The following is a 25315-nucleotide window of genomic DNA, read 5'->3' as shown; positions in this document are numbered from 1 at the left end:
TGTGGGATGTCGAAAATTTCTTCTTCTTTCTTCGGTAACTAAATAGCAAGAAACAATTGTGGTGCTCTATTCAAAATTTCTAGGAGGAAATAATTATTTTTCTCAATCTAATTTCGTAACTTCATCAACAAAGTTCATGTCTAGAACTCAAAGATAATAATATGTTCAGAAATTCTCACTCTGTAATAACTTCAATGAATGATGAATGATCTTGAATGATCAGCGGAAAGAAATCTGATATTTAGCAAAAACGTTATAAAAATGGTTCAAATAAGAAATGTGGGTTTTCGAAAAGATTGATCCTAAAAATATTAAATTTTCTTCTCATTGTTTGTGACGATTGTCAAAGATTTTTGTAGTCTATCACGGTGGTTTTATTCAAACGGTTATGGATGGGCTTTCCAGACCTCTCTATATATCCTAGAGGAATATGAATAATTCTCGTATTTCATAATCTGATAACTACTTGATACTATTGAAAACAATAAATGATATCTTATTCATATATATCATAAGTACAAAAAATGTATTTTTTGATTTTAAATACATTAAGGTGTAAGACAAAATATATCATTTCAATTTTTCTTTTCAATTCAGATGAAGTATCTAAGATTTTTAAGGTGGATGTTACGCTTATGGCGTATGTACATCGATAAAAATATATGGATAATCATTAAGTGATTTAAACATGCTAGGTTTTCATATATTTGGAAAGTAATTATTTGGCTAGTTCATAATAAACTATTAAGGGCTTGTATTAGGATAATTTTTTTATTTTAAAAAGGCATTTATTTGAAAATATATAAATATATATTGGGTATAATTGAAATATATTGGTATAGTATATTTTAATTGAAATAATTTCCATTCTTTTTTACAACTTTTTCCCATCCTTCCGGCAACATGCCGATATAGCGTTTTGAATGAGCGACACTTTGAAGGTTTTAATAATGATTTTCCTCAATTGAGGAATATGATTTCATCAAAAAATGTATGCCTATAGCTCAAAGAATAGAAAGTGCTGTCAGAAGAGAGTCTCCTCTAAACCTATATCATTATTTACGTGACGAAATACATGTTTATGTTAAGAGATAGTGTAAAACATACTTATCCTACAAATATGCTTAAAGGGTAAAAAAAGGAGTGAAAGAAACTGGACGATTACCGTTTGTTAAATTTAGTAAAATGTTATAATGGTTGATATTTGAGAATCGATCCAAACCTTGCTCTATTTTTTAACTTTTTCAATATTTCGAGATATTGTGTTGGTTAAGACATATTGTATTGATCTTATAAAGTGATAATTGGATGGCTCTATATTTGGTAAGTGTAGCAAAACGTCCCATTCGAAATGCAACAATGTAGCTTTCGAAACTCTGACCTGTGACCGAGCATTGTTAGGCAAGAGGATGACTTTGCGTCTACGACTTATTATTGTTGGAGTTTTTTGCAACAGTATATTGTTCAGTTTGTTCAGTTGACCTGAACCCATTATATGCATATTCCGTTTCGGTGTCGATATGGACGGCTCTCATGACTCTCGTCTAACTCACGACTTTTTGCGGTAAGGATTGCCATAGCAGATCCATTAATTTCTTTTTGGCAGTTACTATATGCCACTCTTTTTCATTTGCCTGGTAAGCAATGAAATAGCGTTTCCGTATGAAACGGCTCGGAATTACCTTTTCAGTCAATTTGTATGGTAGTAATTTTCTCTCCTTTTCAATATTTTCCATCGCATGTAAACGTTGGTAAAAAGTTTATCTATCAACTGCTAAACTGTATAAAATTTTTTGAGAGTTTGAGTTGAGTTATGGGTTTTGGTTGTTTCTTGTCATTGATGTACATACGACTAATAAATCATTTAAGCCAAAACCGACTTTAGGATATAGCGTAATAGTGTCACTCTAAGGTTCCAAAACTGTGGCATGTCTTTGGAAAATAGTTTTATTTAAATCAAAAACGATAATGATAAGTGTCGATAATGTCGACACTCATTAATATTACACGGAAGGCTGTTTGTTACGTAAAGAACTGTCAAAACCATCGAATTTAATGGTAAGATTATTAAACAGTTACATACGATGATATTTCATATTTTCACTAATAGGTATCGTTGATTAAAATACATGCAAGGACCTAATATGATTAAAAGCAGAGACACTCACATGTATTTCATAAAAAATATAGGTCGAACATCAAATCTAACAAGAAACTTTATATATAGCTATATTATCTTAATGGCTAAAGGAATAATTTTGTCCCAATGAGTACGACCATTAATCATTCTGCCACTTTGTTACAGTAGCAGGAAAAAAACCTTTCGGAATTTTGATTAAAATTGTATCGCCAAGTCACCCCGACTAATTTATTATCGGTGAAATATTGATAATATATTTTACTTAATTTCTATAAGAACCAGGTGTGTTCGCTTAAAGGAAGGAAAATTTCCGGTAATAACGGAATGGACTTTTAGCGACTAATTTTGCGCCGAAAAAGTTTATTTTCGCAATGCGGGGCGCGTTTTAAATTCGGCTATTTTGTTATTGTTGTATTTTTTCTTTATTTGAGGTGTTTCGAAATAATTTCTAAAAGGATTAGGGGCTGAATAATTAATGAAAGCTCCAAAAGTTAAAATGGAGCTATAAAACTGTGGCGAATTACTGTTACCGCGATTATTTACAACACGAATTTTTTTGCATTATTTAAGGGGCGTTTTTTAGGGGCTGTATGGGAGTTATGACACAAAAGACTTTATAACTGTGTTAAATAATTATAAAAATTGACAACGTTTTTGGAATACGATTAAAACATTTCAGGTCCTGTTGTTTTTTTTGTTAAACATCAATAGAGTTCTCTGTATAAATATTATTTTAATTTTCTAAATAGTGCGAGAATAACCTTAATAAAGGTTTCGAAAAATATAAATTATATATCATATTTAATTTTTTATTAATAAAGACATCCGGTCCTACCCAGCCTGGTTACTGGCGTGACTGGGATCATTTTCCTTGTCGCATTTTACACTCTTGCCTAGGACGACTATGTCCCAGCAGGCAGGTGGACCGTCCTGTTGCCTTTACCATTGCGCTAATATACACATATTAGTATTTCAGTTCAATTATCGAAAATAAGCTTCAATCATAGATTTACTATATAAATTATAATAAGGAGCTGCATGTTGGTTAAGCAATGCTCTTCCACATTCGGGTCCATAGTGATCTGGTTTGCAAATGACCAAAAGAACAAACTTCTGGAGGATTGACGTAGGAGCTCATAAGAGATTCCCTTAAGTTTATTATTATTTACTTTCAAAAACCAGTTCTGCATTAGAGCAGAATCCTTTTCAAAAAAATTATATCTGTTTGAACTTTCACATTTTGGACAACAATACTTTTGTTTTCTTTTCACTTTTCACAATCATTTTTTGGACAAATCCTTTTTATCTCAAATGCTATAAAAATTATGTCGTAATAACAAATATGCTTAAAAATACAAACAAAAATAAGAAGCAATTATAATCTAAGAGGTTCTATAAAGTTTCAGATCTTTTAAACTTTCAAGACTCTAGTGAATCAGACGCCTAGTTAAAACATGGTAGGGGGTCCTATTAAGTTCTCATTCCTAAGTCTACGAAGACACTTTCATAGTAACTTGGTTTTGTAGTAAAAAAAATTAATTACTAATTAACATTTTGCAGTCATTTTTATCTATTATGTATAATTTAATGTATAAATCGCAAATATAGTTTGATTGTGTTGAATCTGGTTCAGTATTATTCAAGTAATGCTGTTCTCAAATTTTTTTACTAACCTCTGGGCTTCTTGGATGGCAGTTTAAATCCAGTTATTTATTTTTTAAATGAAAATATGTATAAAATGGTAAAATTATTAAAATAAATAGCTTTGTGAATTAAAATGAAATAAAAATGTTTTCAAATAATTTGTTCATTATATTATGCAAATATCTTTGGGATTGTCGATATTTCTTGCAAAATATTATATAATTACTAATACTGCAGTAATACCAACTTGTTTATATCAGTTTCCCTAGGCTTATTTTGGTAATATAGTCCTCCAAGGTATCAAGAACAGCCTTCAAACAATATATATTCTGACCTGCAACAATAGCCAACAAACCAAAATTTTCTGAAATGTTTTTAAAATATTTTAAGGTCCTCTATATTTTTGGGAAATAATCAACAATTTTCGTGTATAAATCTTTACTTTCAGATATGGCTCAGCTTTTAAAAAATTCAATAATTTAAAACGTCAACAATGTTATCATAAAGAAAAACTCTATAAATGATAAATATAAATTTATAATTATACTTGTTTATTTAAGAAGATTTAAATGTCTTTTCTTGTTTTCTTGTCTGATTTTTTATTTTTTCTTTTTCAAATAATCGTATGTCTATATCTAATTAATTTTTGCTTTATTTCTTTGATATGCGGTTTTAGTTTATAAACGATATACACTTTTAATCTCACTAATATTTTTATTAGAACTTGTTTATTTAATTATGAAATACTATTGATACAGAATACCCTTCTGTATCATCTTTCATTTGTTTCTGAAACACTTTCTTTTCTCTTTAACGTACCCATATAGCTTCTTAAATTTCACTTAATGCTGTTGCATTTAGCATTAGTAACGCCATTAATTAGAAGCCCCTTAATATCTACCTTAACTTTATCACGCCAAACGGACTCTTAGGTATACGTTACTATAAAGTATAATATTTCGTCTTGGAAAAGAGAAAAAAATTAACAGAACAGTAAATGCCTTTAAGTTTATTTAAATGATATCAAACTGAGCAGTTTATTTAGGACCTTTTATTTTAACAATCTTTTTCTCCTTTTATTCTTTTTCGTTATAAAGAACGGCAGGTGAAATTCACTGGACTGTTTTCCAATTCCTGTCGTATGAATAACGACTGTGGGCGCGGTTTCCTGTTTGTTCTGTGGCCCTTCTTTTTCCTGCATTCCTTCTCATTTTCCAGACACTGATTTCAGTCGAGAATGCAGGCACTGCAGATTCCTTTGATAATATTTCCGAGATTATATCAAGATTTCGGTTTATATTTCCACACTTTAATATTTCAGTATGTTATTTTAAATTCAGTGTATAATTTCTGCAATATATTAATAAATATCGCAAATATTTATTACTAATACTTGTATCAACAAAGGTTACCGTTTTGGTCAAAATAATTTGTTTTAACTTCTGTAAAACTTGTTGCGTTAGCCTTGGTATAAATTATATAAATATTACCGTTAATTCAATATTATTCTAATATAAACAATAGTCGTAAGCACCACCTTTTGAACTAGAAGCAATCACGTTGTACCAGTATAGTGGTTTTGCGACATAACATAGATTCGGAAAAAAAAATCGATTTTTAGCAGTAGTTAATATTAAAGTCAGATACTAGCAGATTTGAAAAATAACAGTTTGTATACTCTTCTGGATATAAAGGTTGCATTATTCGTTTCTTGTGTTAAAAGTTGTTGTACTTTGAAAGTGTCTATACATTCTATTTCTTTACTTATAAAAAATAGAAATTACGGACTCATTGAAATGATACAGTGTTGAAGTGAACGTTAGTGCCAAAAATGGTTAGTTCATTTTCATTTAGGATATTTTTTTGTTAGGATAAATCGCACTTTAGTCATCCAATCATTAAAAAGTGGATGAAGTTCGTAATTATACAGAGGTAGATTGGCAGGCAGATGGTTAATCTTGAATTAATTATTATTATCTATACAAACTGGATTACACACGACAATAATGTATGAAAAAGATCGTAGTTGATTTGTTTAGGAGTTTCTTATTTGAAGCATTAAGTTTTAATCTTTTGGAGAAGATCAATAACAATAACTTCTTGTTAATCAATAGTCCTATTAGTTCAATTTAAACATAATGGATAATATATTCAACCATCTGTGATAAAATTATAAGGGATATAATATAGCTGCCGAATAACTTTATGCTATATAGTTGATACTGTTTTAATTATGACCAGGAACTAATTGTTATAATTTTTATTGGAAATTTGTCATTTTTGACAGACAAATGTCATATCTACGAAAATCACCATTTTTTGTTTAGTCAAAGTAAAAATAGTACCTCTGATGCGGGTGGCAAATAATTAGAATTTAAAGCGATATACATAGTTTTAGTTTTTAAATGATAAGGCTTGTTTATATCTTGTAACATTTGTGCAAACTTATAGAATGGTAAAAATGAGATTCCCTGTCATTCGTCTTGGGAGGGAAATCAATTTGGATTCAAAAGACGAATCGTTGTAGCAACTAAAAATAAGTATCATTGAAGAGTACCTGGAAATATAGTCATGTACACACTTGTTCATAATAAAATCATACTGATAGACAGGTTAGAGACAAAAATATAAGATGATAAATGAAGATATGAGACAGAGAACCAAAGAGTTTTAATACTTTATATTAAATAAATATTAAGACGTAAACTAGGAATATTGTTTAATAGATCCCATTTTGACTGATTTAGCCACATTCATTCATTTTATGAGTTGATTGAGAACATTAAAGCTAAATCGCAGAATGTTTTCTATAAATCTAGTTCAACAGCTGTTTCTTTGTATTCAATTTGTATTCAATAATATTTTGAAAGGAATGAAAAATACGTGGAAAAATAATTAATACGTTCATATTTAATTCTAAAATTTAATTTCTTTAGTCATGATTCAATTTTGGTTCCATTTGCATTAATATTTCACTAAGATTTTCTTGTGATTTAAAATATACAATATGTAACTTACTTTGGAATACTGAGCAGAGTATTATTTGTAAACTTTCCGCATGTGTATTGACGTTTTTTCGTGAGTGTGGAACAGAAAAAAAAATCAGATCCTTTCTCGGTGCCGGAGATCTGTCATAAAACGTGACCAACCATCTACGTGACTCTCCGTTCGCCCCATTCGTTGGGTATGTGACTCTCGTTGGCCAAACGACAAAAATGTTTGCCGTCTTTCCAATTTATTAAAACTACGATTCCAATAAAATATCCTGCTATTTTGGCGTGGGATTTCGTGACAAGATGTAAGTATTTTCTGATGGCCCTTCCGGAATACTAATATTTGTTTCCGATAATTATTAATGTTTGATTTGTTGAACTAATTGATACAATACTCATATGATAGTTTATGGCAACGCTGCTCTGTCTTATTCAAATGGTCGATTTTGTTTTCAACGATTTCACATGGTACATTTGACTAATGTTTTGTTAATAATGAAGAACGGCTTGGAGAAGCAAGAAAGTATAAATACTATGAATTACAGGATATTTTTAATAGAACATTATGACTGTCGATAGAAAAATGAATCTACTTCGACAATCCTGTATACTGCTGTAGGTCCAATTGATTACCACTTGTTTAGATCGATGCAGTATGGTTTGCATTAATTGACGATTGTAATGATGAATATATTTATTTATATATAAATATTTTGATGAATATATTCCGAATCAATGTATCTCAATAATTGCCTTTTTATAGTGAAGAAGTATCTGAATATATTAGCGGCTTAACAAAATAAATGAATTTATACATAAATTGTGATTAATAATCAAGGAAAATATATTTCAGCTTCGTTTTGGTCTACTTGTTTGTAGGTTATATGTGGAAATAATGCTTGAATTAGTAAATTAATTAAATGTTTAGTTATTAAAACTTATAATCAATTTATAGCGTTCCGCAAATTGCAGAATAAAGGAAATTACTTGTTGGCAACAATACATTCATCGCAAAATAACTATTAGGTATTTAATGTCTATATCAATGTATTTTATTTTGTTAAACAGTAAATAACAATAATTAATGTGAAGCCTAACTGAATAACTGGTAGAATAATATGGATCAGTGACTGATAATTGAAATAAATAAATCATTTTAGAATTGACTTATTAATAGTATTGGCAAGTGAGTGAAACCCATTTGAGAGATATGCTTATTTGATGAAAAAATAATTGAAGATACTGAATTATGACCAATTATGGGTCTATTGCAATGAATTCAAACACAAGAAGTTATGAATTCATTTCGAAAAAATTATTAGAAAAGTGATTTTTTTTCACCTGTCCCTGTCAATAATTTATCATGGTGTTCATATTTTACAACCAAAGGCATTTTTATAGATTTTTGGTTATTCTAAAATACTACTATTTGTGGCGATATGGCCCTCAGCCCACTTAAAATGTGTTCAATTGTTAGTGGCGTGCCACATTCCTCTCATATTGAAATTTCTTGAAATTGTCTACGAAAAGTCCAAGAACGTATTGAAATTTGTTTAGTAAAAACCAGTCGTTGCGTAATATGTCTGAGAACCCTTATTAAGATTATTAAGAACCCTAGTTTTATTATTTTACCATAACATATTTCAACATACAATTTAATGAAAACTTTAAGTCGAATTTTAGTGCTTTTAAATATAAGGCAATAATTTTACTGATTAATTGATTAAGTCACTCATATAATACAATTTTTGAGGATGTTCGATGTAATAATGAAGGTACGATCTAACGTTACCTCCAAAGTATTGTTTTGTGGTTTCGATTTCGATATGGGTTAGTTACGGAATAAAATTAACGTTATCTCTGGGATCATTATCAGATTTCGGTTAGAGCATTCCTCCTAAGGATTTCGGGCCAATTTTAATAGGATGTCATTATTGGCAATCTTGAGGGTTCGATATATATATATATATATATATATATATATATATATATTGTTAGATAGAATGCCTCCTTTATTATTGCAAGAAATATTTAATTTAAATATTAAAGAATTATCCTGAAAGTGATTGCTATTTTTATATTATTTAAACTGATTTCGGCTATACATGCCTCCTATAGTTAGTCAGTTCGATGTAATATATAAGGATGTTTTGCACATCAGCAAAATTTTCATTCTTGACACAACAATCATTGATATATTTCATAAATACACAAGAGGATTTTAAAAATCTGTTTAATGTTCTTACGGTAATATATAATTATCTTGGAAATAAAAAGCGCATGTGTAAGAAAGTGAATTATGTGTTACTTATGAATGAAGTGATTTGAAATAGTTGGATATAGAAATGTTGATTTCTTTAATGAAATTAATGTGTTATTAAAATTGTGTCAGTATTGACGGAGGTAAAGGTTATTTTTTGTTTTGATTGAGTTTTTATATAATACAGTGTAATTCTATTCCCGTGTCCATTATTTGAAACATCGATTAAAAGATTAAAATGAGAATATATTGTGTTTAGATTTAGATTTGGTTTAGTCACCTTCTCTATACACTTAAACCAGACGAAAGTAAGAAGGTACTATATAGATTATATATTACTTTAAAAGAAAATAAAACATCAATTCACGACCAGTTTAAAAGAGTAAAAGCGAGGACAAAAATTACATAATATTATTAGTAAAATAAAATGTATAGGTAAAATATAGAATAGAATGAGTTTATGTATAAAATGAAATAAAAGCCTTATTTTGGTTCTTCAATTTTTCCAATTCATATGTATTTAAAAATCTGAAATAAGTTAGTGAACAATGCGAGCAATGTAATCTATATTAGGAATTTATTTTGTATTTATTATCATATCTTTTTATTTGTGCTCCGAAATTTAACAAATTGGCAATACATAGGCTTGGTTAGCATAGTAGGTAAGGCGACAGGACGGTCCTCATAATGTTGCGATAGTCGCGATTTCGAATGCTGCTCGGGTATGGTCGTAACTTATTGTAATTGATCTTTTATAATTGTAATAAGACAAGAGTGCAAAATCCGACATGGCTAGTAACCAAAGTGGGCGGTCTTATCCATTTCTTCTGAAATGATTTCTAATCTGATCGCTTGCCGATATTAGGTAAAGAAAAAGTTGTTAAGCTCGTTGGTAAAAAGAGAAACCACGACTCCTCCTCTTGCATTTACAACATTTATTTATTTTAAGTCAACGATCATATAAAGCGTTTTTGAATAGCTAATTAAAATTTAAAGTCCAAGTAGTGTATTTCTACCATTAAAACTACGCCGCTAAAAACCTAATAAAGGTTTTTTCGCCGGACGAACAAGAAAAATTGAATTTCGACTTGCCAGGTAACTGTGATGCCCTAACAATCCATCGTTATTAGCTGTAAAACTTCCGGGCATTAAGCTTCCCCGGTAAGGATTCCCGAAAGTTTGAACAGGACTTTGTCAAACTTGTATAATTTCGCCCCATACTGGCGCTAGTTTTTAATGGAATATTTATATCGCTTCCGCGTTTATTTTCCGAAGTTTAGAAAGCTTCCAGGATTTTTTCCTCGCGGAGTATAATGGGTAATTGCTTTAGTTGGTAAAGCAGAGGATCTTTTGTTGGTAAAGTGTTTGTTGTCGTCGTATTGTTGCCGTGATGCTTGTAATAGCAATACTTTTATGTTCTATAAATTTAATTTATTATTTAGTTACTTTAGTTATTTATTATTTTCATTATAATATCTACTTTATAAGATATCAGCTGAAAAAACAATAGTTTAAGCATAAAAAATATATTAGTTTGAATATATATAATTTCTCATAAATTAAGAAGTGATTAATAAATTAAGGTTGTAATATTGTGGATAGTGAAGAAGATTTAGATATAAAAGGTCAATTGAAAAGTTCCCGGTCTGACACATAGATGACGCTACTATTAAATCCATATGTTTTTAGTTAGCCCTAGCCTTCAAAAGTTGCGTATATAAATTTAACAGCCGTTGGATCATTAGTTTGTGAATTGTAGCATTTTGAGTGAAGCAACTTTTGTTATTGTGAAAATAACAACGCGTGTTGATAAAATGTTGCTTTTCGAAGGGAAAAAATACAGTTAAAGCAAAAACTTGGCTTGATGCTGAGTTTCCGGACATTGCCCCAAGAAAATCAACTAAAGATATCAACTGAACGTGTATATCATATCATTCACGAATATTTGGGTATGAGAAAGTGTTGTACAAAGTGGGTCTACTTCCAGCTCACTTTTGATCAAAAACAACGACGAGTTAATGATTCGGAGCAGTGTTTGAAGATGATTAAGCATAATAAACCCGAATTTCTGTTGGCTCTGCCATTTTACTCCGAAGTCCAATCGACAGTCATCCGAGTGGATTGCACACAGTGAACTGGCTCCAAAGCGTGAGAAAAAGCAACAGTCGGTTGGCAAGGTTATGGCGTCTGTATTTTGGGATGTGCTTGGAAGAGCTTTCATGGACTACCTTGAAAAAGGACGAAGCTGAGGCCTATTTTGAAACAAAGGACAAATCGTGCTACAAAAATTGTAACGAAAAATTGGAGGGTCGCTATAATTAGTGTATAAACCTTGAATGGAATTATGTTGAATAAAAAAAATAATTTTGCCATAGAAATGTGTTTTACTATGGTAGGTCGGGGAATTTTCAATTGACCTGTTAGTAGTGTATTTCCACAATTGATGCTATGTCTCTAAAAACCCAATAAAGATTTTTTCACTAAAAATCAGCTAATTGTATAATTGTAATATTATATAATTGTAATGTTATATAATTGTAATGTTATATAATTGTATTTATCAAATTGTTTTATATTGTTAACGTATAAAAATGTTAAGCTCGTTAAAGATGCAATTTTTTTCGCAATTATTCCGTATTTGTTTTAACGTCTGTCTGGAACATTCCCATCTACGATCCCAGCCGCGCTATAACATTCTCCCAGAAATTTCGCTTCCAAATGAATATCTGCTTTCGTTCCCGATAACGCCAAATATAAAACGGGTACAAAACTGTGCCCCATCCCGACACGAATCCTGCGACCGCTTTATCGTTCTGCACAGTTCATCGATCCATATTCTCGCATTAAACTCTGCCGAAGTTCAACAACCGACAGAACAAACGAGAAAATCCAGACAGTTTGTTTTCCAACTAAATTGCTACGTTTTTAGATTGGCTCACTTAATTTAGCCCTTTGTGCCTCAGTTGGGATTTGCGGATGAAAAGAGGGAAAACACCCTTATTGATATCTAGGATGCAAATAGTTTATTGTATATGACAGTTAATCTGATGACCTTTATCTTTTATAGAATAGACGATGTTTTTTTCTTATGGTACAAATTCATATTTTGATGTCTATAGTATCGATCATAAAAGGGCAGTTTTTCACGTATATATTTAAACCTTTGCGAGGAATTCAAACCTCGTATAATAAGAGTGAAAAACAAAATATTAAATGTTCCCTACACTTAGGAAATACAATGTTTATCTATTTCAGGTTAATAGTTAATACAATATACAATACATGAAAAGCTTTCGTTAAAAGATATGGAAAATATTAAAGAATTTTGTTTTGATATGTTCGGATCATATCCGTATTGGAGTAACACCTCATAGTTACACACCATATTCCCACATTGGCTTCAAAACTTGTTTATAGTATAACAATTTATCGTCATCATGCTTTTTACACTTCAACTTGGCATCTAGTGTCATGTCCAAGTATTTTGCTATATTCGTATATAAATTCAATCTACAGCCAAGTATCACTGGCAGGGAATCTATTGTTGTAGGTGAAATCTGCCTCCAGTCTTTCTATTTTCTGTTCTCTTCTATTTTTTTATCTACTTTATTATTAGCAATTGTATTTGATATTTCCTGACACAATCACTAATGTTATTAACAACTGCTAATACTTGTAACGAGTAAGACGGTATTATCTGTGAATGTAGCCGTTGTTAATCCTTCACATTTAGGGGTCACTTGTATAAAGCAAATACTATATTGGCGGAAAGGCATTGCCCTACAAAAATAGGTTTAAAATCTAAACATTCGGCACTATGTTTCTGTGAACAAACCTTTGTTTCACTATAATTATAAAATATTATAACAAAACATATTTACTGCTGAATTTACATATTATCATAATGCTATGATATTCATCGTTCTAGCAATATTATCATCGGTTGTAGCCTTTAAATAGCTTAATTTTTCATATTATTACGGGGAAAAGGTGGGTTAATGTTGAATTCAGAATTGCTACATACTGAAAGAGTAAATGAGAATGGAACATAAATGAACAAATTCAAACTAAAAATTCAAAAATAATCGAAAAATATTCAAAATAAATATCATAATATCTGGTTCATAATTTTTAGTGGCTTCTGGATTTTTTTCAGGTATTGATTAAATACATTTACTTGCTAAATCTTGTTGAAATTACGTTCCAAGCCTGTGAAAATTCGGCAAATAAGCCATCATTACTTTCTGATTTATTAACTATGTTCTGTCTAACGACACTTTCCAATTAATTTCACAATTTTTCATTTAGATTTATTTGGATTTATCTATGTAAACAATTATTTAATCATTTGGCCATATGTGACTATCATGTTGCGGTTTGCAAATAAGAGGCAAGTTATCTTTAGCATAAAGCACAAATGTATTACTTAGGCTACTAAAGTATAGGAACGGCCCAAAGTAATTTCAATTTTTAAATGTTATTTATTATGAAGTTTATTTTGAAGTATTATAGTTTTTTTATACAACCAAAATTGCTGGTTAGTCAGATTTGGTGCCATTAATTGAATCTGACTGAGAGAGCGAGAGAGAAATAGAAGCTAGTAGTCGGTGTTTGGAAAATATGGTGGTTCTAGAACTTTTTATTGTATTTAGAACGTAACAGCGTCCACTTAGTAATCTATTACTATTATTGAATATATTATAACACAGACCACCATTATCGTTAAAGGATCTTTGTGGTTTACACATATTCGTTTTCTCAGTAAAGAGTAAATCATTCAATTATTGTGTATGTATGATATTTCTTTGTTAATATTGTTTGATTTCTTTGTTAGTATTATTTTATAACCAGTAAAATTCACCCAGCTAGGAAACCAGAAGTTAGGTGATAGTCTTTTTTGAACTAATAACATTTCATATGATATGATGTATACATACTATGATGTAACCGACAAAAAATCATGGCATTCATGGCAAGAATATTGAAGAATGCTTTTATCATGACAAAAACAATTGGCAGTAAAAGATTATTAATTAATTCTAGTTCTAGTTCAGTTAATCTAGGCATCGCGCAACATTTCAATGATAAATGTACTTTCGTGACCTTCTACTGATATTCTGGTATTACCGCAATACCGTTACAGTAGAACTTCTGCGATTTCTGGGCGAAAAACTGAACGTAGTGACGTTTACTAAATGTATAGCATTAACAAAAAGTTTCGGAGAGGTCGGTACAAATGTTAATCGAACCGGATAAGGTCGGGGATATAGGGTGGCTGCATTACAGCTTTCGAATCAAGTACTTTCAATTTATGTCCAGGCACTGATGGTTGGTATAGCGTTATCGTAGTTATGAGAACGCCTTTTTTTTTTCACTTTTAGTCGCTCTCTTTAGTCGTAGAGCGTCGATTTAATAGTTCATCTAGGTTAAAGCAGCTTTTAGTTAAAAATTTCTTTTCAATCCTACCAAACATTTGCATCAAGAAAGCTACACATTTCTAGGCATTAATGCGGGTTTACTTCTATCACTTTATTTCTACTGAAGTTTAATTTTATTTGTTTCTTTGTTGAAAACCTATTATATTCTTTTCATAGACAGTTCTATATAAATTATTTGAAACTATTTTCTAAAATTAAATATGTTAGTTTATATTTATAATGAACAAACTATTTCCCCATAAAAGCTATATAATTGAATGTTACACCGAATTTTCCGCTTTCACAAGTCAAAAGGGGTAATATGACGAAAAATGCATTTTGCAATTAGAATGGCTGAAATGTCTGTTCCAAAAAGGGAAATAATTGTTGACTGAGTAAACGAATGACATTTTCAATTTATAAGTTGCAGAATAATAAAGCACTGCTATTTAAAAGAACGGTGAACATACTCCACTGATAAAAGTGATAAAGAACTCACTGCTTACCATGAAAACACTTATCATCGTTTATCACTGAAAATGCTGAAATAGCTCCACTATCAAATTTACCATCTGATATTTCTCAACGAAAATGATCAAAATAATTGAATTTTCAGTTCTTATACTAAATATATAATACACATCTTTAATCAAAACACCAATAAATGTCATCATGTCCGATATGCAAATTGGACTGCGCCGTTTGATCAAAGTCAGTTTTCGGGCCTGCTATATCGGTCGGCGATCGATACCCCCAAGTAAGCTCTTCAGAACTCCAACAATGCCTCGGAACTAACATGATAATCCAGATAGCTTCCAGTTAAATTGTCCCTTATTTTACATTTTAAAGCCCGTCAATAAGAACACAACAAAATTCATTATCATCGTGGAGGACAGGCTTTAATATTTAAATGTCTTTGAATGGACACACAAAAGTAGTTAATTAAAAACATTAGATAACAAAATGAAACTAAAGATACTGCTAGTTGATATTAGTTACGTTTGATTTAGTATAGATCTTATTTTGTTTTATAATAATAGGAAATTGGAGGTCAACATTAATTTTCTACTCTGTATACCATGAAAATTTACGAAAAATCTGTTATAATTTTGCTATTGCTAAAACTGTTTTTCAATATACCTCTAACTTAATTTCTAATGTTTAATTTGATCCATTAAGCCCTCATTTTATGACTTCATCACTAATTATTTCCCACAGCCTTTAGAAAATACTTCTTTACCACCTATAATAATCAATAAACATTTTTCAACAAAAAAAATCGTACTTTGGTATCCTCAAGAGATGTGCAATTTCTCTTATGTCAATAAATGCATATACGAAAGTATTCCTGTGATATTATGATATAATATATGACAAGAAAGCCTATTGTAATAAACTGTGGTATAAATAGATCCTTTTTTATCGTTACAGTACAAATTAATATATTATTGGAAGTGTTTTGTATATTTTTATAGGTAGTTTCATGTATTTTGATCAGCGCTACTTATGAAAAACTCACCTAACTGATAAATTCTATGGTTTTTTATGCATAAAATAAACTACTTGGTATTAGTGTATGATAAGGGCTACTCATTGGACGCTAAAATTACATTTTCTGCATCCATTACTTTGTTAGATTTGCAGAAATGTATTACCGAAGACCTTCAAACATTTTTAGAAACTTATGGTGGTGCTATATCAGATCCCTATTGTCGGGTTTCGTTCCAGTGATTTAAAAATGGTGGTTTTGTTGTCAATTTCAAAAAACGAGATCCAAAACGTCCGAAGCCAATAAATTGCAAGATTTATTGACCAAAAACTCATCTCAATTTCTCACCGAACTTTCAGACAACGTACAGGTTGATTAATAAATTATTGTTAGATGTTTACATGCGATAGGAAATATCTAAAAGGGAGTAAAATGGCTCCCGCGCGAATTGGGTGAAAATGCCATTATAATCCTTTTCAACATCGTGATTTCATTACTAGCTAGGCTAAAAGTAAGAGTTTTTTTGTGGTGTATTGTGATTGGTGATAAAAAGTAAATCTGCTACGACAATCCTAAGTGCAGAAAATTATAGGTTAATCCAGGTGAGTTGTCTACATTGACTCTGAAGTGACATATTCATGGTTATAGCCTTGTGTATGGTGGGCTCTGCAAGTTGTAGGGTATTTAGAATTGCTAAAACCAAATGGAAATGTTACTACTGTTGTCTACCGATGCTAACTGAATACATTTATTGATGTCTGCAAAAGGACTAACATTAACACGAGTAGCAGACGCAATGACCATGCATCACAAGACCGCACCAGTTCGAATAGAAAATTCTGCAGCATCCAGTGTACCCGCGAGTTCTTTTTATTTCCACCCTATAAAAAGTTAAAATTTATGGGATGTATTTGATTAATACATAATTTTATATTTATTTCTCAATAAATGTGTTTTTGAATTAAAAGAATGGAAAAATTAATTATATTTTAAAAGTTAAACTATATGTTTATGTTGTTAATTATGAAACACGAATACTATTTTAATACTATGAAATTGATACTATGACCCGGTGGTCTGTTCAAGTGAATGACTTAACATGGCCTCAAAAGAATATGACAACTTAGGTTAGAGATAAACCAACTTTGGTTTTTCCTAATATGAGATAGATTTAAAGTCGCATATTTCTAATAATACTTATTCAATGAAGCATATTTATGTCATCATCTGTTTATGCAGTCTAATATGGGGATTCCGATAGGTAATTTTCGTCGTATTTCATCCTATAGTTCGGAGAAGGGATTTAATCATGTAGTGTAGTATTAATGGTAACGAGGACGTATATGAACGCCAGTATAAAAATTCATTGCTTGTATTATTCTGAAAGTTTCGATGTTAAAGGTAAATATCGCCTTGATTTTCCGGCCAATAAACAACTAGATGATATTCTTTAAAATATTGCAATATTATGAAATTGAATATCGTTCATAAAATAGTTTTAAAATTCAACATAAGGGAGGAAACGATTCTTGGATTAATTAAGAATATGTTTATTATCGAAAAATGTAAATATATCAAAAAAATTCTAGAGCTCTGTCACAGAGTCGATACAAAACCCCACTATGAATCTGAACCAGCTTATTACCCATTCAACCATGTGCACAAATATTTCAAAATCAAATCAAAATCGGGCAACAATTTTGGGGGAGTTTAGTGATACTAGAAATATTACAGTTTTATGAAATTGAACATCGATCATAAAATGGTTTTAAAATTCAACATAAGAGAGGAAACGATTCTTGGATTAATTAAGAATATGTTGATTTTCAAAAAATGTTAATATGTCAAAAAAATTCTAGAGCTCTGTCACAGAGTCGATACAAAACCCCACTAAATCTAAACCACCTCATTACCCATTCAAACATATGCACAAATATTTCAAAATCAAATCAAAATCATATCACCAATTTTGGGGGAGTTTAGTGATACTAGAATATAATAGAAATCTGAAGAAAAATATTTACTGGAATAATACATAGGGGAGTATCCGATTTATGGTCATACTTAATAATAACTGATAATCATAATATGATATAATATTCTTCTATATATTTGGTAATATTTTCTTGTGTGTTATGTGTATTGGAGACGCTGTTGTTTTATATATTCAAATCAAAGGAAATAATTTTTTTCACAGTACCCTCTTTAAATTCAAAGTGAGATACAAAGGGCTAAACTGAAAGGGCCAATTTAAAATGAGTACCAATTTAGTTGGAAAACAAACTGTCTGGATTTCCACGACGGTTGTTGAACTCTCGGAGATTTTAATATGAGAATATCGATCCGGTGGCTGTGTGGAGCGCGACAAAGAGTTGAACTGGCCGAGGTGGTGGTACAGTTTTGTGTCCGTTTTATGTCTCGACCTAGCGGGAATGAAACACCCCTTTGTATACTGTAAAACGCTATTTTTCAAAGAGCGTATTTCTTTATTAAGGAAGCTTTCTATGGATCGGCACTTTTTGAAGATAACCCCCTACAAAATAGTGGGATAATATGTTAACTAATTAGATATCATGGACAAATTTAGTCTAGTTTCTTTCATAAACCTGTTTGCCAGCTGAAAATTTTAGTGTTGATTGATGGACATATCTAAGATACTGTGAAATATGATCCAATTCCAGTATCGATATAAATTTAGTTCTCGTATTTATATATATCATATATTTCCACCCTTGTCAGAAATTTGGGAAAATTGGCAGTTTTAATTTTCAACTATTATGCTATGTATCATGTATAACTTGGTGCAATAGATATTAATAAAAACATATTCCATCATTTTCGATACCGTATCCACACAACGATGCTAGTTTGTCAGCGATCAAGTCATTAACGCATTTTTGCACTTCTTTAATATTGATTTGAACCAGTTTTATTCAGGTCTAACGTCAGACGCTGGGTACTGCAGGACATTTTCAGAAGGATTCGACTATATAAAATATTCTGCTTCTTCGTTGATGTGAATGACTCTCTTGGAATAGTCTATGACTTTTTTCTGGAGTACCGGTCACAAAGCGTTACAAAACCTCTTCTTTTTTACTTCACAAGAAATGGAACCACGACGATGAAAGGCTATTTTCACTCTTATCTCCCATCGCGACTAGATACAATTGAGGCATCAACTACTAAGCTCTCTAAAAATTCTTGGAGAGTATGAGTTGGAGTTTCGTAGAATATACCTTTAGGCCATACTCTATCAACATTAAACAACGCATAAAAAGTAATGATGCAATGTTGAGCATTGCATGATTAGTCTCTCTATATACTGAATAACTCAGTAATGCTAAATTAATAGTGTTATAATTACTTATACTTTTAATTTCTATATATAAGCCTTGGAACTTAACGAATATATCAGATAGTTTAACAATGGTTTACATTGATATTTTGGAATTTCAGCAAGAAATATCACTGCTACATGCAAGAACCTAATAGTTAAAAAGTATCTTAGATATTGAACCTAATTTAAATTCTATTAAAGGTTCATTGACACGAATTACACTTTGTATTTATCAAATTTATGAGTGCAATACACATCTTTTAGGAGCCATGTTACTTATTTTGTTATATCTACTCACGTAGCGGTTAGTTTTCCTGAAGCACATTTGAAATGATAATTATTCAGAGTTTATTGAGTGCGCATTTTCAACATAACATATGACCGGAATACTGAATGGCAATTTTGAAGACATGTACGAGCTTAGTTGATGCAGGTACCAGTGAACGTCTACATTTTTCGTCGTTATTTATACCATGATATATTCTTATTGTAGACATATTTTGATTTTGAAACATATGAAAACAAATGATTTGGCACTGGATATCGAAATAATTACTTTGAAAATATCAATATTAATATGATTCTTTAGCCATGGGTTATGATGAATGAAGAGTTTCGGATGCATACTACCTTCAATTAAATAAGAAAAATTTAACAGACTGGATTATTTTTGTTTTAGACTAATTGAAACTTGAAAGAAAGAGCTGAGAAATATAATAGAATTAACTTAATTAAAAAATTATAAATAGACTAAACACACATATAGTATGGATTATATAATAGCATATATTACATTATTTCATTTAAATATCTTAGAAATATTTTGCAGATTTATTATAAACGAATACGCTTGTTCAGATAGGCTTACAGTTCAACGGTTAAATTTGTTAAATGATTTACTAATTTAATAATTTCATTAAACAAAACAATTTACCTAAACAAACCTCTCCTTGTTACTTATACTGTGATATGAGTAATCAAATGATAGGATACTTCAAAATTAATCTAATCATTAAAGATAAATTTCGCTAGTTTCAAGAGTTAATCTATTTTGCACTTACTCTTTTGGTTTTTTCTTAGGAAGTAGGTGAAAAAATGGAGATATTCAGGTGTCTGTTTTTTAGCATTTTTATTTTGGGTTGTATTCATATTATAGAGTCGAAAGAAGGTACGTTAAAATTGATTAATTTCTAAGATATATTTTTAGGCATATGTTTAGGATGTGCCATATGTTTTTATTTTATAGAAGCATTAAAACTGTACGTGTAAATATTTTCAAATAATTGTTGCTTTATTTAAGTGGAATTCTCAAATATTTCTGGAGTGTTAGTTAAATAGTTCTATCCCATTCGCTGTATTCTCCAGATCTTACTGCTTGATCCGGCATTTGATTCGTAACACCTAACTGAGTTTCGCTTCACTATATATGTAGTTACCAGAATATTATATATTTATATATTAGTAATAACGGTCCTGAACATTTGCCATAAAGACGCACGAACAAATCAATTGATACCACCTTTTGTTATATTATTACATTATTGTTTTCTAGATATTCATAATGCAGGAACCGAACTGTTTGTCAAATTTATAAACAATAAGATCGCTTTGGACTTACCGGATCCTCTTGTTATCGAGTCGTTTAGTCAGAGATTCAACGACGTCATTTTAACGTAACGTATACCTTTTTCCAGACTTTCTGAGAATATAGAATAACAAAATACGATATATTTACATACCATGCACCATCTTCCAACCTCGGAACACATTCTAAAAGCTGCCAGTTTCCTGTCCAATATATAATGTTTTAAACTGAAATACGACGTCAATTATTTATGGTCAGCAACAATGAATACGCCGCTGGCTAGATAATGTTTCTTTCGAGCGTCAAGATCGATGAATAGCATCAACCAGACTAACAATGGCGTTTGCAACAGCACAAAAATATATTCTGCTTGAAATGTAAATAATTCATATGAATTAGCAATATATTTTTATTCATATTAAATAGTAGAAAACCCGTCTATTTTAAAACAGCAAATGACCAATGATATTTAATTTTATATAAAAATTAGTCATTATTTATCACAATACTCAAGAAAAAAAATCAATATTTTCTTCATTTCGTAACGCAATTTTGATTGGTTGGGGGATGAGAAACAGTAATGTAGTTAGACAATAAGACATAATAAATGAATATACAAAAGGTGATAACGTTCACCATTCACAACAAAAACTTTTATTGTACTTCTTCACCTCAATGACCTTTTTTGACATTAATTTACTTTGGTTGTAATACAATATCTAATAAACGAATTAGGATTCAATTTTAATACATATCATCCGATTCATCATTGGTGTATGCTAAATATTTTCCTTTTGTAATAATCAGTAGCAATTATGTATTGTTATCTTAAAATATTTTGTGTAATTGATTGAGATTGAGTATAATATATATTAATTTTTAATATTATTGATAACGAATGATAAATAACACCTGTGTGGACATATCAAAACATCATGTTGTGGATAAGTGAAATCTATTAGTTTTAAAATTAAAATGACGTTACTGAAATATTTTTTTGGTATCTTCGAAATATTGGATAAGAACGAAAATTGTGTTCTGGCTGAGAAAAAACTGTGGAAGCCACATATGGTGGAAGAATAATTTGAGTTTCTAAAAAATATTTTTCTTACGCAAGAAAATTTATTTTTAGTGGTACATTTTCCGGTAGTGATTTGAACTTGACCGGTTTGAGTACAATTGTTTTTAATCTGACTAAGATTGATGGTATATTTCCAGTGAAAGTAAATGCCACACTTACTGTCGAGAATCTTAATTTGTACTTAGATTACTCTACTGATTTGATGGTTGGTCAGCTTTTACCATTTTATGGAACGGGAAATATTAGGTAAGCCATATACGGGGGATGGACAAAATAATATGAATACCTGACATATACAGAATATTTATTTATAATGTTGGAGATGGAATACTACTCCTCATTGTCTGTTCTAAAGCTCCCCATAATGGTTCATTTATTTGAGCTGACCAAAGATGTTTAATAATATTTTGATTCTCCTCAAACCTGAATATTATTCGATAGTGTATTGTGAATATTATTGTAGTGTTTGGCAGGTATATGCTAGTTATATTTAGAAGCTCATTATTGAGGATATTCATCAACATGCTTGTGATGTGAATGAGAGGCTCAGCTGAATACCACGATATTGGTTCCAAAATCCTAACTTATACTTGACTATAGGAGGCAGACGGACGTTATGTTAGACTAGGTTTCTTTTGGGGTTTTCCGTATGTTACCCCAACCATTTGTAGTTTGTAGTCAATCTCTTGGTCAATGATGTTATCATGTTTCATGAAACATTAAACAACGTCTGACACATTTCACATATCACACATTTCACATATCGGTTGTTTAGCCGTCTTACAACAAAACTTATTGTACACTGAAACATAACCTCCAAAACTTGGAATGTACACTATGGAATACATGCGCGTCGCATTATATAAATGTAAACATTGTTTTCAATATTCAACAAAATGCACTAGATCTTATGATGTTCATATTATATTGTCTGTCGCTCGGACTTACCAATCTATGTTATTAGTGCAATTTATATTAAATTTCAGTGCCAATATCAACAAAATCGATATATCACTATATGCAGAGTTTAATATTCCGGACCTTACTCATCCAAAAAATATCGACGTTTCGTTCTCAATTGGTGATAATACATATGTAAGTATAATACAGTTTCCCTATATACCAGTATATAGGGAAATTATATTTTATGTTAAAATTAATTCATCTCCAACAGGTTAAGTGAGAAGTCCCCGGCCTACCATAGTAAAATAATTTTTTTTGGCAAAACTAGTTTTTTTTATTCAACAATTCCCTTCAAGGGTGATACACTGATTGTAGCGACCGTCCAACTTTTCGGTACCATTTTTGTAGTACGATTTGTCCTTTGCTTCAAAATAAGCCTCAGTTTCGGCGATCACCTCTTCATTCGACAAAAATTTCTTCCCAGTGAGCACTCTTTTGAGATCTGAGAATAGAAAGTGATCGCTGGAGGGAAAATCTGGAGAATACGGTAGATGAGGAAGCAATTCGAAGACCAATACAGACGCCATAAACTGGCCAGCCGATTCTTGAGTTTTCCCACGCTTTGAAGCAGGTTCATCGTGTGCAATCCACTCGGATGACTGTTGATTGGACTTCGGAATGAAATGCTGGAGCCATGTTTCTTCCATTGGCGCAAAAACTCGGGTTTATTATGCTTGATCATCTTGAGACACTGCTCCGGATCGTGAACTCGTTGTTGTTTTTGGTCAAAAGTGAACTCGCGCGGCATCCACTTTGCACAGAGCTTTCTCATACTAAAATGTTCGTGAATGATATGATGTACACGTTCAGTTGATATCTTTAGAGTGTCTACCAATTCATTCAATTTTAACTTACGGTTATTCAAAACCATTTTGTAGATTTTTTAAAGTGCTTGTCGGTAACAACCTCTTTTTTACGTCCACTGCGTTGACCGTCTTCGGTGCTCATTTCACCACATCTAAACTTAGCGTACTAATCCTTGATGGTTTATTTTTTAGTGACAATGTCGGAAAACTCACCATCAAGCCTAATAATTGCTTCAACTGTATTTTTCCCTTCAAAAAGCAATATTTTTTAAACATGCGAAACGCGACAGCTGTCAAGTTTATGCACGCATCTTTTGAGGCTGTGCATTAGGTTATATATATACATATATATATATATATATATATATATATATATATATATATATATATATATATGTATATATATATATAACTTCATTTCATTTCACATTTTGTAATCTTAGGGCTTTAACTGCAATACTTTTGCCCGAAATCCATTTAATTGTGTGGAGAATTTTTTCGAATGTCTATGCAGAGATAGTCAATCTAATATTAACCTGTCTTTGAAAATGCCTTTATATTTTTATAAATAGTTTAGTTTCGTTTTTTATTAGCATTCTTGGATTAAGTTCATTAAGCGTTACTTAATACTCTAGTTCACTATATTATCAGAAACAACGACTACAATTGTTGGACATATAATGATACAGACAAGTTAGTTATTTCTTTTTATTTTAAACGTATCACTCGCTTCTATTACTCTTTTTTGATATTTTCGTTGGAGTGAAGATTTTTGCCTCTAAATATTGTTTTTTTTTCTTTCTCGCTTTTCATATAATTGTGAGTTTGTTTTCAGTTTTATTACATTTTACTGAACGAAGTAATAACAGTTAAATGTATCTAGAGCAGTTCTTTGATTGTTTCGTTTATTGGAGATTCAAAAACTAAATTGAAATGGGCAGATTAAGAAAATAGCGGTTTTTATTAAACATCTAGTTATTTTACATAGTTGACTAGATTCTTCATTTTTATTTTTTTGTCAACAATTGTAATCTGGCAAACGAATCTCATTTATAGAACTAATATTTAAATAGAACATAATTATAATTATAGAATTAAGAGAGAAAATTGTAGATTTACATATTAATTACCTATTTTTTATTTTTAGCTAGTAATTGAGGGCATTTTAAGAAATCAAGATATTAGCGATAGTATCAACGAAATGATCCATATATTTATTTCTCGTTTCGTGGACTTTGTAAATATTAATCAAGATCTTATTGAGAGAGTGCTTAGTTCTATTATACAGTCAATTGTTGATGGCCTTTAACAATAACAAGATAACTTATTTCAATATGAGAATTAATTAATTATATGGCTTAGGAGATAATAACATAAATAAAATATTGTTATTCATATTGCAGTTTTATTAGTTTTAGGATTTCAATTTCAGATTAATATCAATTATTTATAATAGAATAGCTCATTTAAAAATACATTTCAGTTCCATGAAACCAATTTTGAGACCTGAGTTTACAGCGGAAAAACACGTGTGTCAAAGTGTTTGATTCTGTTGTTGCAGATCCTAAGTAAACATTCAGGCATTTTTGATACACCTAAT

At 30.5% G+C, this 25315-nt stretch overlaps 1 protein-coding gene across 1 annotated transcript; it reads left to right on the top strand.

Annotated features, from left to right (window-relative positions):
- The first annotated feature begins 20313 nt into the window (after positions 1-20313).
- Positions 20314-25110, top strand: LOC143200790 (uncharacterized). The gene is made up of 5 exons (XM_076411473.1): positions 20314-20448; positions 20833-20953; positions 21998-22192; positions 22933-23041; positions 24863-25110. Exons 1-5 carry the CDS (start codon positions 20376-20378, stop codon positions 25022-25024), a joined length of 660 nt encoding a protein of 219 aa, XP_076267588.1. The 5' UTR covers positions 20314-20375; the 3' UTR covers positions 25025-25110.
- Positions 25111-25315: the final 205 nt, after the last annotated feature.

The sequence above is a fragment of the Rhynchophorus ferrugineus genome, unplaced genomic scaffold, assembly GCF_030347505.1.
Source record: "Rhynchophorus ferrugineus isolate W39M unplaced genomic scaffold, kcgeb_rfMv2 rfM1, whole genome shotgun sequence".
NCBI lineage: Eukaryota > Metazoa > Arthropoda > Insecta > Coleoptera > Curculionidae > Rhynchophorus > Rhynchophorus ferrugineus.
The sequence above is the reverse complement of the archived record's forward strand: the minus strand, read 5'-3'. Positions and strand labels throughout refer to the sequence as shown.